Source organism: Anarhichas minor, unplaced genomic scaffold (assembly GCF_050575085.1).
Source record: "Anarhichas minor isolate MPS153535 unplaced genomic scaffold, ASM5057508v1 ptg000074l, whole genome shotgun sequence".
Lineage (NCBI taxonomy): Eukaryota > Metazoa > Chordata > Actinopteri > Perciformes > Anarhichadidae > Anarhichas > Anarhichas minor.
The window spans coordinates 9201220-9214603 of NW_027466520.1; the positions used below are offsets into that span (position 1 = coordinate 9201220).

A 13384-nucleotide genomic window follows, 5' to 3' on the forward strand; every position below is an offset into this window, starting at 1 on the left:
AGATCCAGGTGTGATTCTGCTGTCTGTTTCAACAACACGAAAATGCTCTTCCCTCTTTCCTTAAAAGGCAAAGAGATATAGATCGAAATAGCGAAATGAGACAAATTAAAGACCTCCACACTGCCATCTGAAAAAGTAGATAAAAGTCCAGTTTGTTGAATGAGTGAATCATCCGAGGAGTGCTTGGACAGTGACTGTAATTTCATCGGAGGCGATTATCATTCACTCAAACAGATTAGTTCACTCTCTTCATTCAAAATGGCCGAAAGCTTTCTCTCCTCACTCATTCTGCTCATTTTCACAGCGTTGATTAATGCATGCAGTAATTATAGTGTAATAGAAATGACGGCTTCATATTTCATTAGGAATCCTCTATTCGACTCATTCCAGATGAGTGTACACAGATTAGTCGACTGATTTTGTTTGATGGGGGGCGAGCGTTTGTGTGTTGACAGGACACACTCGGCTCTCACTGAATCCATCTTTAGAGACTGACAAGAAGTCTGTGAAGAATTAAATGATGGATAACTTCTGTACAGGTGTTATGTCTGACACCATCAATGTGGTATCTCTCTTTCTGTCTTTCTGTCTATGTACTGGTTTTATCTATCTTCTGCATTCTCACTCAATATTGCTACTAGTACAATATTTGAAATAAAAAAATAGCAAAGCCTGAATACAGTAATTTTGCTTACCACTACTACGTTCCTTTACAAACAAGCAAACAAGACTACAGCCATGCTCGCAGCTCTGTGAGTCTGTACTTAGACACAGTGTGCTAAATGCTAACATCAACATGCTCACAGTGACAATGCTAATATGCTGATCCTTGGCATGTATGACCTTTCCTATGTTTAACATCGTGCCAACAGTTGCTATTTAGCACGAAACACAAAGTACAGCGGAATGTCATTTTACAGGTATTTGGTCATAAACCAATGCTTTGGACAAATTGAAACTTTGGCCTGATGATGGCGTTAAAGTTATTGCAGTTAATCCTGAAGGAATCCATCCAATAGTTGTCGGGTTTTCACTCAAAACCACAAATGTGACCCTGGCGCTGGAGGAAAAGTCATTAAGCTTCATCTACTTGGGACCATGAATGTGCAAAACGGATCAATCACTAGAGCCATGCCACTACCATGGCTACTAAAAATTATAAATGAATGATTTTCTCTTTGTGTCTTTGTTTCTATCTGCTGAAAGACATCAGTATCATTTAAAACATGATTTAATAAACAGACACATCTTAAGATTAACAGCGTCTATGAGCCTCTACGCTTTATGCGCATAATGTTCCACCAGGGGATTTTTAATTAAATCTGTTGAATCGCTTTACAGCATAAGATGACTTAACCACACAAAACATGTAGTGGGCTCTGCTCTTGTCGCAAAAATCAAGTTAAAGCTTTTGGAGTATCTGTAAAAGCTTTAGAGTAACTGTTATCACAAGCTGCTATTGACTCTCTGCCCTCTCCTTGCTCTTCAAAACAAATGTGAACAGTGATGCTAGGAATGGAGGACACGTAGTATCCGCTTTCTTGCACAAATACAGCAGGATTTCATAGGAAGTGATGTCTTATTGCTGACAAAAGCTAGCAATACCACAAGCGTGACATCCAGTCGAAATTGTTTTGGCAAGAAGTCCAAAAAAAATTTGTCTTGTCCCCAATCTATTCCCAACAGGAGAGGTGCTTCACCTTGGGAGGATCTCAGGCCACACGGTGAGCGGTGGCTGGTCGTCCTGGAGTTCCTGGTGCCAGTGCAGCAGAGACTGCAGCCGGGGAATCCGTAGCCGGAAGAGGACCTGCAGTAACCCGGAGCCCAAATACGGAGGTCAAACCTGCTTGGGACCACCACAGGAGTATCAGGAGTGTAACATCGCACCTTGTCCAGGTACGAAATGCACACATATATACACGTTACAAGTCAGTTTTAGTTGCAGAGACTTACACAACAGAGGACACCGAGATAAGAACATTCACAAGACCAGAAGTCATTTACATGGCCAGCTGTCTTTGTCACTCTCACACAGATAAATACATACTCCTCCTCACCATACTCAAGCTATGGTTTGCCATGATTAATGGATAAAGGGTTACAGTGACAAAATTACTTCAAATTGTCGGGAACCACAAAAGAATTCAGTTGCAGATAAGAGGTGTAACAAAGACCCCAATTTACACCAGGAATCGAAGAGAGACAATCCCTGTGGCGATCCAGTATGTAATTACATTGCAGGGTGATTATGCTGCCAGCTATGGGAGGCCTTGTTCTGTTGTGAAAAGCCCTTAGACAATGCATTTTCACCACTCCTCTAGCGAAACGCTGAGGGAGGAAGGTTTCCAATTAAAAGAATACCCTGTCTGACTAAGGAAGTAAGCTGTCTAAATGGAAATCCAGTGCTTGGCATAAAGAACACCTGGTATCCTGCACAGGCGCCAGGCAGACGAGCAGGAATGTTGTCTTAGATGATTATTAATCAATCGTCCTGGAGGAGGGCTTAGGTATATCACAAAAAGCCTGGATCTGCGCGTCATCTTCAGCAGCCGCGATTTGTCTTCATAACTGCTGCCACGGCAAATGAGTGCGCGGCCATCGATACTATTTTTTACAGCCGGCTAATTCGTTCCGTGAAAGTTCACGGCATTCAGCTTCCCAACAGTTTGAGCTCGGTCACTTACAGGGTAACGCTGTTATCGGCTACGAGCTCAGACCAAGACTTTGGATCTAAGAGCATCACAATTGCTTTGTTCAGGAAGGCTCTGCCTGTGTGGTTGCCACTAATGTTCCCCTTGAGGATAATGTAGAGTGAATGCGCTTTGATTTTCTTGCCCTGTATCACTATGCTAATACATGTAGTACACCTATTCTGGGATGTTGACTGTAATGATACCATAGCTACAGTATGTTGATGAACAACTCCGCAATCCCATCCCCCAAAGGAATCGACTTAACCCAGTCTGAGTAGTTATGAATACTAATGCATTCTCAATTAGCACCCCTCTGAAAGTGAGATATTACTTTGAGACTGTGCTGGTAGACCAATTGTACTCCTCCTTTATGGCTAATCCAGTGCTGTATGTATGTATGGAGGAGAAGGTGTTATGCCGCCATCCGTCTGTTTTGGAAACAAATGAATCCGTGTTTTTTTTCTTGCGCCTGCGCCCGAGATGAGACGATCCGTCATCGAGGGCCAGGAATCGACTTATGTGTCGCTTTGTGATAGAGAAATTACACTGAGATGAGAAAAAGCATCGGCAACTTCAATTACCTGCACTGTGCTGCCAGCCATCATCAGGTCTTTAAAAGCAATTCTCAAGTGGTTCCCGAAAAGGTAATATCTCTCTGCCACAATGAAGTAAGGTTTCATCGACATGATTGGCAAAGGATATTTCCCTCTGTTGTTATTCACGGCCAAAGATTGCCCCCATTTTATTGCTCTTTTCCCCCTATCTCCCTCTTTTCATGTATTTATGTCTATCTTCTTTGTGTGCCGATGCTGTCGTGAATTTTCACACGTTTGCCACTTGGCACCACGTACAGTTACGAACAACAACAAAGGCATATTGTGATGCTTCATTTATCTTTATTAATCAGAGGAGTATTCGGGGGGGGGGGGGGGGGGGGGGGGGTCAGGCGTTTGCTGTAACAGCTGGATGAAGCACACTTCCTGTCATTTCAAAACACACACACACACACACACATCTCCAAATTGCTTCATATTTCTGCGTCACGCATCACTGTTTGAAATGGCTTGGAATGACTTCCAATCACTTGATGTTCAGAGGAAATTGTCTTTTCAAATGACCTGGAACCCAAATCCTTGAGAACACGAAAGCACACATTTTAGGGAATATTCTCCCAGAAAAACGAGAAACTGTGAAATTTAGTGACTGTTTCCTGCATCAATAACAGAAGAAAAAAGTGTTTGTAATCATTCAGTTTTGTCAGCATTAACATAAACAATATGACACTGATGTCCTCGGTTTAGTGGACGGCAGCTGGTCGTGCTGGTCTTCATGGTCCAAGTGCTCCGTGACGTGTGGAGGGGGACACTACATGAGGACGCGCACCTGCAGCAACCCCCCGCCAGCTTATGGAGGGGACATCTGCCTCGGCCTGCACACTGAAGAGGCACTGTGCAACACACAATCCTGTCCAGGTACACACACACGCACACCTACACACACCTCAATGATAAGCAGCTTAGGGCCTTGACTCGGCCACCAATCCATCACAGGTTCATTGCTTATTTTCTTTAGTCTCATGCATGACTAAAATGCAGCTGAGGGGGTCACGCGACTCATCTAAACACACTCACACATATGGACGCATACTTCATAGGCTGTAAGATATACTGTCAATGCCATTCCCAGAGAGCTGGTCCAGCTGGTCGGAGTGGTCCCACTGTGACTCCAACGGGGCCCAGATGCGTGTGCGTCACTGTGATGTCCTGTTTCCCACTGGTAACCAGTGCTCGGGAAACAGCAGCGAGAACAGGCCTTGCTCCCCTGACTCCAATTTTATACCAGGTGATCTCACACACACACACACACACACACACACACACACACACACACACTCACTCACTCTGCTGTCTACGTGTCCACACAAAAACTGCTTCTCTTCTGGAATGTCTTGGCCACTCATGCGTGACTTAATACACAACTTTGAGCGCACACACACACACATTCATTCTCCATCACCCACCACCATATGCCCTCAGCGGTAATTCAGTTCATTTCCAAGAATCCTGTGATAATGAAATACGTTAGTGATCCCTCTAAGGGACTCGTATCAGGTCGGAGGTCAGGTTCAGCGGCAGGGCAGCACTTTTCGGGCAAGGTAGGGATAGTTGCTTGCTCAAGGACTCCCGAGTGCGGCAGGTGATTACACGGAGGCGTGAACCCGGGAGTTACACTTAAGGGCAGTCTGCCTACTCATTCCAACAACCCTGCTGCTATATTAGTTTCATTACGAGTCTAGGGGTCTTGTCAGGCCATGTAAAAAGCACTTACACCAGCAGTTTTACTTTTTTTTTATGTTGGAAGGAACGGGGGAAATGGCTCTTGTGTGCTGTTTTCTGTACCGAGTCTTTCAAGCATTTTTATTTTTTCTATACTATTTTCTGGCATCCATGTTTTTGTGATAATAATGCAACATTTTTCCTAATGAGTCATTGTAGAGTTAAATAGACAGCTTCTCTGTTTGTTTGTTAACAATATAAGTGCAGTGACAGTGTAAGATACTTTTTTTTAACTGGTAAGACAAGATGAGATGAGATCAACTTGATTCCACCCTGTGAAATTGACTCTTAAGTTCTCTAACCCCTTCCTCCCTTGCTCTGCATTTCAAGATGTCCGTATTAACTGGAGACATTTAATCAGCAGTACCTAATAAGATTCTCTTGTATTGTGTTTTTCGAAATGGACATCAGCTGCTTATTTGATGGTGATGAGAATATAAAACTCTGATACAGAGATGATTCTTTGCATGTAAAGTGCACCTTTTTGACCCGTTGCCCACATGAAAGACATCTTTTTAACTATTTAATCTTTTTTTTTTTTTATATATATATAATGAATCTCGCAAGGTAAGGCTGAAATAAAAAAGACTTATGGAAAATAAAAGACCCTCCCCTGCCCTGTTCTCCCAAAAAAAAGTAATAAAAAAAAGAAACTGCCTTCAGAACAAATATAAATCTAAAACTAAATCTAAAAACTTTTTAAATGCCAAAATCACTTGTGTGCTGTCTGTGGTATGTCTAGTTACAGTTCCTAAGCTAGAATAAGTCAATCGATGTGGGGACGGGTGTAGCAAACAGTTGTTTAAATAAACTCTTTCTGAAAGACTGAAAGTTCAGAAAGTCACTCTAGAACATAAAAATACATAAACACACATATCTCACAGAAAGCATTAGTATTGATATATTGTTAGACAGGCATCTCCGTATTGACAGCCAGTGAGAGAACCCTAGAGCACTGATCTGTGCTGCACAGAGATCATTAAAACCTCTTCCTTTAACAAAGGATGCGTATGGGATTAACATTGAATCAATGCAAACACTAAAACTGCTATAAAATGTTTGTAAATATTTTGGAAAAAAAAGCGTTTCATGGCTAGAGTCCTGGAGTTCTTAAACTTCAGGAATCATTAATTGTGGCTTTAGAATAAACATTTGATTGAAACAAAAATGTGTAACCTTTCTGTATTAATTAGCAGGGACATAATAATTATGAAAGCCTTCACAGGTCTTTATAGAATTACCCATTTGCCTTTATACCTTATCATCCATCCCCTTTAATGGGAAAGGTAGTCCATTAAGGTTCATTAGATACGTCTTGTACTTCATTTCCTTTAATGAGAGCTGATACTTTTCATAAACCACTCCAGGTGCCACAGTCGTGATTAGCTTGTGGTTCTTTTTACGATAATCTGTTCCATATTGGGTACAGCTTTCATTTCCACACTCCACCTTCGAGGGTACAATTTGTCATGCTAACAGGAGTGTATGTGTAAATGTACATTGTTTTTTAACCCTATTTCTGCCGCCCTTTGCTGTTTCTTTGCCTTTGTCAGAAGTCTCGATTGCACGCTCCAGTCAGGAGGAGAGGCGCTGTGGAGGTAATTTGTGTGAGTGTGTGTGTGTGACACTTGCAGAAAAACATATGCAGCATATCAGTTATTATATTAGACTCCCATTTTACTGGCAGAATCATTGCTTAATTGCTTAATATAGCAGTATAAATATGTATATATATTTATATTTATTATATATATTTAACTATTCTAAATATATAAATATATTCTCTTTTTCTTCTTTTCATTTTTGGCTGGCAACAGACACTTTTATAAATTACACAACAAGAAGTAACACAGAAGAATTAAACTATAAATTACTTTACTTAGAAAGAGAAAAAGAGAAGAGAAGTGTCTTTTTATTATTGCAGAACACTCCATCATTACCATATGAATTGCAGCTTCAATTACCACTTTCACCATGTGAACTGATCGGGAATTACCTCCATCCATACTTCTCCGCCCTTCTTTCCCTTCTTCCAGACTTTAACCTCTTCCACATGATCGCCGTGGGGCTCAGCAGCTCGATCCTCGGCTGTCTGGTTACCCTGCTGGTCTACTCGTACTGCCAGCGCTACCAGCAGCAGTCCCACGATGCCACCGTCATCCACCCCATTTCAGCCGCACCGCTCAACACCAGCATCACCAACCACATCAACAAACTGGACAAATACGACTCGGTGGAAGCCATCAAGGTCTGTGGACAGGTTTGCACTGGGGTTGACTGCGGGCCACACTTGACTGATGTCCAGATGTGTAGAAGCAAAGCAGCAGTTTGTAACATTTCCTTACTGTTTGACCTAATCAATTGATGTCGCACTCCCACTCCCCGTCGTTGAGGAACGGTTTGCCTCTTCCTCCAGTGTCAGTTGTGATTAAATGCAGTTCTTACTGCATGACTCTCACTGTCACGCCACCTCCTGTCGTGCACTGACACTCTCTAGTTGTGTAACAGATAGACAGGTGTGCGTACATCTTCTCTCCGTGTGCTCCTCTGCTGTGTGTCTCAGTGTGTGACTTTGTTCTGTGTCAGTGGTCATACACTGCTTTCTCATAACATACTAATGCAATTACTAATCGGTGCGTGGGAAATTAATTGGCGAAGATGCTCTGCATCTGCACATTTCCCTGCTTAGACAGGTTTTTTATCGTGTAATTATTGCATCCAAAATTGCAGACAGTCGGATGCACCAGAACCAGGGACAGAGATCCAGCAACTCTCATGGTACAAACAGCCTCTCATCCACTGATACATCAGGCTTTTAGTGCCAGTCTGAGCCGGGTGATTAGTGCCTGTCCACAGCTACACTGTGCCACAGCTGGGCTTTTTTTTAAAGGTTCCCAGTGATATGTAATATAGAGCAATTCAGTAACTTCTACTCCCTGTGCATTGTTTACCCTAAAAAGAAGCTTCAGAAGTAATGAATCTGGTTGCATTATTTAATACCAATCAAATTATTTGCCTCAAAATAATCTTGGCGATTACATTTGTAAGACAGTCTGGCACTAGCAGGCCCCTTAAAGGCTTTTGAACCTGTTGATCTTCCTGCTGATGAGCAGCTATAGGGCATAGATATGCCTGTGTGCTTTCCAATTCCGCGGTTGCATGTATGCAGTTTACAATAATAATAGTCGCAAATTTACTTTTTGACATTTTTTTTAAATAGTGGATTTTATTAGCTGTTACAGTATCTAGTATCTTATTAAACGAATGTCAGCTTCATGTGTTTCTTTCCCTCTGTGGCTGACTTTTTATAGCATTTCCCAGCTGACTCGTTTTACAACAAGTCCTTAAATATACACTTGATAGCTATATATGTGATATTACACTGACAGACTGAGGATAAAGCATGTCTAGGCAAAAAGTCAAAGAATAAGACATGTTACGAAGTAGCATTGCTTTTAGTTACTCCTAGTATTATAAATATGATCCAAACACTCCCTGCTGCTTCGCTCACTTGTTCACTTTTAATATGACAAAAAAGGCTTTAGGACGAGAAAAATTACTATTTTTTGTATTAATTTTGTTTTTTTATTAGGATCTCTTTAAGCCCAGCTTGTTGTTGAATAGGGTTGCTGGTGTGTAAACTTCCCTAAATCCACTGAAGAGCACATCAGTGCCGCTAATCTTAGCCTAATGGCATCCAGGGCCTTGGTGGCCTTGGAAGTAACACCCAGTTACTGATGTAGGCAGCAGTGTTGTAGCACTTGAGATCATTCTTGGTTTCAAGACAACTTTTTGAACGTTCGTCTCGGAATCAATTGCGTTTTTACTCCGTCTCGTCTCAGACAAAGAGGACTCCGAATTTTATTTCAAGACTGGTCTGGACCACAACTGCTGGGATATCCCTGGATTGCCTGTGCATTGCCAGATTTATTTGTTAACATGATTAATGTGATTACTTATAGAGACCAAAAGACAATGTCCACACATATATTTCACCTCTGCAATGCCTTTTGATTCTTTTATCAAGACATTTCTCATGGTACACTTTTACATACACACATGTAAAATCAGCATGCCAATAAAAGAGGTAAATGAAGAGGATTTTTTTTTTTTTTTGCATGGTAATGTGGATCTTTCAGATCAATTTGAGGAGTGTCTATGGCTTGCATGTTCCACATTTTATCCTAAGTCTTTCATGGCAGTGTGGGACTCGCCCCGCCTTGATCTTGATCTTGTCTCTTGGTCTCAGTTTCGGTGGTTTTGGCTACAACACTGGTAGGCAGTAAGCTAAAAGACGAACATGCTAACACTTACAGCTACGTTAGAGGAGAGAAACACAGCGTTTCCTCAAACTTTTGCTCTTGTGTTTTGGGTTTTGGACAGCGTTTGAAACATCACCCTCCAAGCTTTTTCCCTTTGCTACGCACCCCTTCAAAATGAAGGGAAATGCAAAGCTTTACAGACTCGTTCAAGGGAGGGGTTTAGCGCACAGTCTATTGGTATTCTTTAAAGTTTTACACTGAAACTCAACTTGGTATTATAACTTGTTTTTATTACAGTGCTGATAAATCAGCAATTTTTGGCAGATTTTCTATTTGTGTTTGATATCCTGTCAGAGGAAGTCTTCAAAATCAGACATATATTATAAACTAAATGAATACCTGGAACTCTGTTTGCAGAAACTACTTATCAGATATGAAAGTGCCACAGAGCGAGAACAGATCCTTTGGCTCCGAGCAAACATCTCTGAATGTAATTTCATTGCAGAATAAAGGTGCGAGGAGCGTTCATCTGTCATGCAATTAGAGTCAGACGCATAGAGCATAATTCAGTTTGTCCAATTGCAGATAGAGGCGGATATGAATATAGACAGACCATGAGGAAATACAAAAGGATCTGCATGAAAAATGGTCACTGTCTAATTTTCCAAAAAGCACATTCTGTCTCCAACCCTCACTCACAGAGCCTAAACCGTTTGGGTGTTGCAGTGAATATTCAACCATTAAGTGAACCAACACTGAATATGCCTCCTTTGTGCGTTTATAGGGAGGAATGATGAACACTTGATGCCAAATTTGAGAGTTTTTGGCTCAAATCTTTTATGTTTATCAGTCATTACGTTTGTTATGTATTTCCAGCTGTCTAGTTCATGATCACAAACCCAAGTCACCATGTAGCTGCAGTTTTATGCACAGCTACATGGTGACTGTTTAGGCTAAAACAGAATACGGCCTTCGGGTTTCTTTGAGGATGATTCTTGCCCATTCCTCTCCTTGCAGCCAGATGTATCGGTACTCTTGCCGTTGGACGACCCAGCCATGCACCAGCCTCACTCTGCTAACATGGGGGTGTCAATGCGTGGCCTGGAGCTTTTCTACTAACCTCTACGACATCACGCCTCTCGATCCCCCCCAACAACTCTTTGACCCCAACCACCACTACTTCCTCTTCCCCACTGTGCCCTGCCCTTCCACTTCCTGTGGCACTTCCTGTGTTTGGCAGGTTGGAGTACAGACTCTAGTTTCTCTTTCTCTGCTCGGACCCCTTCATCCCTCCATCACCTCCCCCCTCTCCCTCCCGGCTTGTGAGAAGGCAGTGTATCCCTCCTTTGTTTTTTCTCTTTCAATAAGTGCCTTCATTTGCATGTTTTTTTTCATGTTCGTCTTTCTTGTTTTGTTTTGTTACTTGATAGTTTATCTGATGGGTTGAGAAAGAAAATCCATTGTTATGCTGTTTATTATGCACCTCTGTTACCTCTCTATCACTAATGCCACTTCCTAGATTAAGCACATTTTGTTTACTGCACCACAAACTCAAATGTAATCATTCTTCCACCAATTAAAGAGGTTTGAGGCGGGAAGACAAAGTAGATCATGCTAATAAGCGTTGTAGCACAGCTGTTTTAAAAGCAGCCATGGGGCCACCTGCAGAGACGCATAACCGTCGCCGGGGCTGCAGTGGTGTTGATTACATTCCCTTTGTGTGCAAATCACATAATGGGAAAGAAGCAAAATATGAGTTGTCTTTTTTTGGTCCAGGACACTCGTTCGCTATCAGTGTCAGTTGGAAACATCCATCAACAGCAAATGCAGCATCATCAAGTGTTCAATTACACTGCCCCAAGGGACTCCCAGCACACACACACACACACACACACTCTCCAACAGACTGCATATGAACGGATCCATTTGGCAAATTGCTGATGCTGTATTGAGCACCACATCAGAAGCTCCTTCCATGTTTACTCTGTCACGCGGGGAGAGAGAAGATGCCCCCATGGCTCTTCCTTATTGTTTAACTGAAAAGAGACTCACTCTTGATCAATTTTTATGGCTTAGATTGTCCTAGAGGACCAACAATTGGAGGGCCATAAAAACTGCTGATGCCGGGTATTAGAGATGACAGAGGTGGACATACGGACATGCATCAAAATAATTTAGCCCTGTGGTGGCTTATCATTTTTCCAGCCTGTTTGCAAACGCTTTGACCTTGCTCTGTGAAATGTATGTTTCATTCACTGAGCGACCTCTCATTGATTTGTGTTGCTCCTTTTTTTTTCTTTTGTGGCCTAGATGGATTTGCTTTTACCTTGCCGTCTGGGCTAAACAACCCCTTGATGCGTACTGACTCCCCTCCATTTCTTCTTTTGTTATCCACAGGCCTTCAACAAAAACAATCTGATTCTGGAGGAAAGAAATAAGTACTTCAACCCACAGCTTGCCGGGAAGACCTATACAAACGCATACTTCACCGACCTCAACACCTATGATGACTATTAAGCCTATATTTGGCAGTTCAGACTCCATTCCATAGCTGGGACACCAACCCTTGTCATCCATTTTGACTGTATTCTTTTCTTTGTGCTTTGTATTGAGATTCGTGACACCATGCGGGGGATAGTCCCACTCTCAGACTCGATGGCAGCTGGTATGTAATGAAAACACAGACACGCGGTGTTGCCAACAGAGTGAAATGCCCACTTTCTCTCAGGTGCCTTGGGGTACACTCTGAAAGTTCAATTTTTGTGGGCAAACTTGCCTTGCCTCTCATTGAGAAACTGACAACTGGAATTCCCAATGTGGACAAAAAAGGGAAAAATATAACTCAACTCAAAGAGACTGGGAAATGATGATCCGCTTCTAACTTTCCTGTGACGCCTCTAAAACAGACCTGTATTTGTAATGATGGGAAGTAACCACAAAACCGCTTTGCATGACTTCATCTGACGTGTTTTCTCTGATGTTCTGTTTCGTTTTTTTGCATGGTTTGATCGCATTCCAGGGTTGGGGACTCGCAAGCAGCGTTTTTTTTTTTTTTGCTGGTCTTTGATTCAGGACTGGTTTTGTAAGTCATAAAAACAAAGACTGTGGTGATGCCTGATGGCTATTACCATTCACTGCTGCAGCGATCTCCAGATGGATCAATATCCACCCCCAGTCCTAAAATCAGGATGTAGATATTTGAAGTCTGTGGTCAAGTTTGTCCACTTTGTTTTCTGTTACAAGCTCTAGCAGCTAGCAGTGATTAGTGTACCATTTATTTTTATTTTTTATTTTATACATTTTTTGCTTTTAACGGTAAATATGTTTTGTACAGAATGTTAAGTTTGAAGCCTATGTCTGTAGTTTTTCTAAATACATGTATTCAATGTCTCAAGTGTTTAAAGAATAAAACATTTCCTTTTGAAAAGAAAGAAGTTCATGTGCATTCTGACAAGTAATCAGTAGTATTCATATCAGCCTACATCAAGTTAAGTCTTTGTCATCGTACTTTTTATATTTTTTGTAAAACAAAAAAATAATGTTTTTGAATTTTGATAGTGTTCGCTATTCCTTTGGCCTCTGAGTTAAATACGTAATTTGTGAGAGCAGGATGTTTATGGCGTTTACTGTACAGATGGAGCGTAGCAACGGCTTCTCTCCTCAACCCCAGCTGGAGTGCCACCCATGTACTACGAGATGAAATCCATTCATCAAGTTGAGATATTTCTGTTCAGAGTGTACAACCAAAATATAAGGTTGTTCAGTTGAAACTAACTCTTTTTAAGTTTGCTTGTGTTACTGTGCATAAATTAAAATCTGCTTCGTACACAACAGACTTGTCAGAGTGTGAGTTGTACAGATTCATTTTTAGAATATCTCATTTGTAGAGCTTTGGTGCCCTCGATCTCGTAAAATTTGACTTTCTCTGCCGCTCTTATAAATGACCTGAAGATGGCTTCAACCCGAGTGAAAGCAGTTACAAGTGTGGGACACTTCTGTCCTGTGTGGTTTACTCTGACAACTTTGAAGACTTTGATGTTCCTCGAGGAAAGTACTGTTATACGACAGCACGGTGAGCACGCACCAGCACTTC

The 13384-nt window shown here is 41.7% G+C and overlaps 1 protein-coding gene across 2 annotated transcripts in view; it reads left to right on the forward strand.

Moving 5' to 3' along the window:
* The window catches only part of sema5a (sema domain, seven thrombospondin repeats (type 1 and type 1-like), transmembrane domain (TM) and short cytoplasmic domain, (semaphorin) 5A), a 78608-nt gene extending 65465 nt beyond the window's left edge, over window positions 1-13143 (forward strand). For both annotated transcript variants that reach the window (XM_076080743.1, XM_076080744.1), the window contains 6 exons: window positions 1687-1896; window positions 3995-4165; window positions 4380-4535; window positions 6583-6627; window positions 7066-7277; window positions 11689-13143. In XM_076080743.1, the coding sequence (XP_075936858.1) occupies window positions 1687-1896; window positions 3995-4165; window positions 4380-4535; window positions 6583-6627; window positions 7066-7277; window positions 11689-11808 (914 nt within the window). In that variant the 3' untranslated portion in view covers window positions 11809-13143. The remainder of the gene's footprint in view (window positions 1-1686; window positions 1897-3994; window positions 4166-4379; window positions 4536-6582; window positions 6628-7065; window positions 7278-11688) is intronic.
* The last annotated feature ends 241 nt before the right edge of the window (window positions 13144-13384 follow it).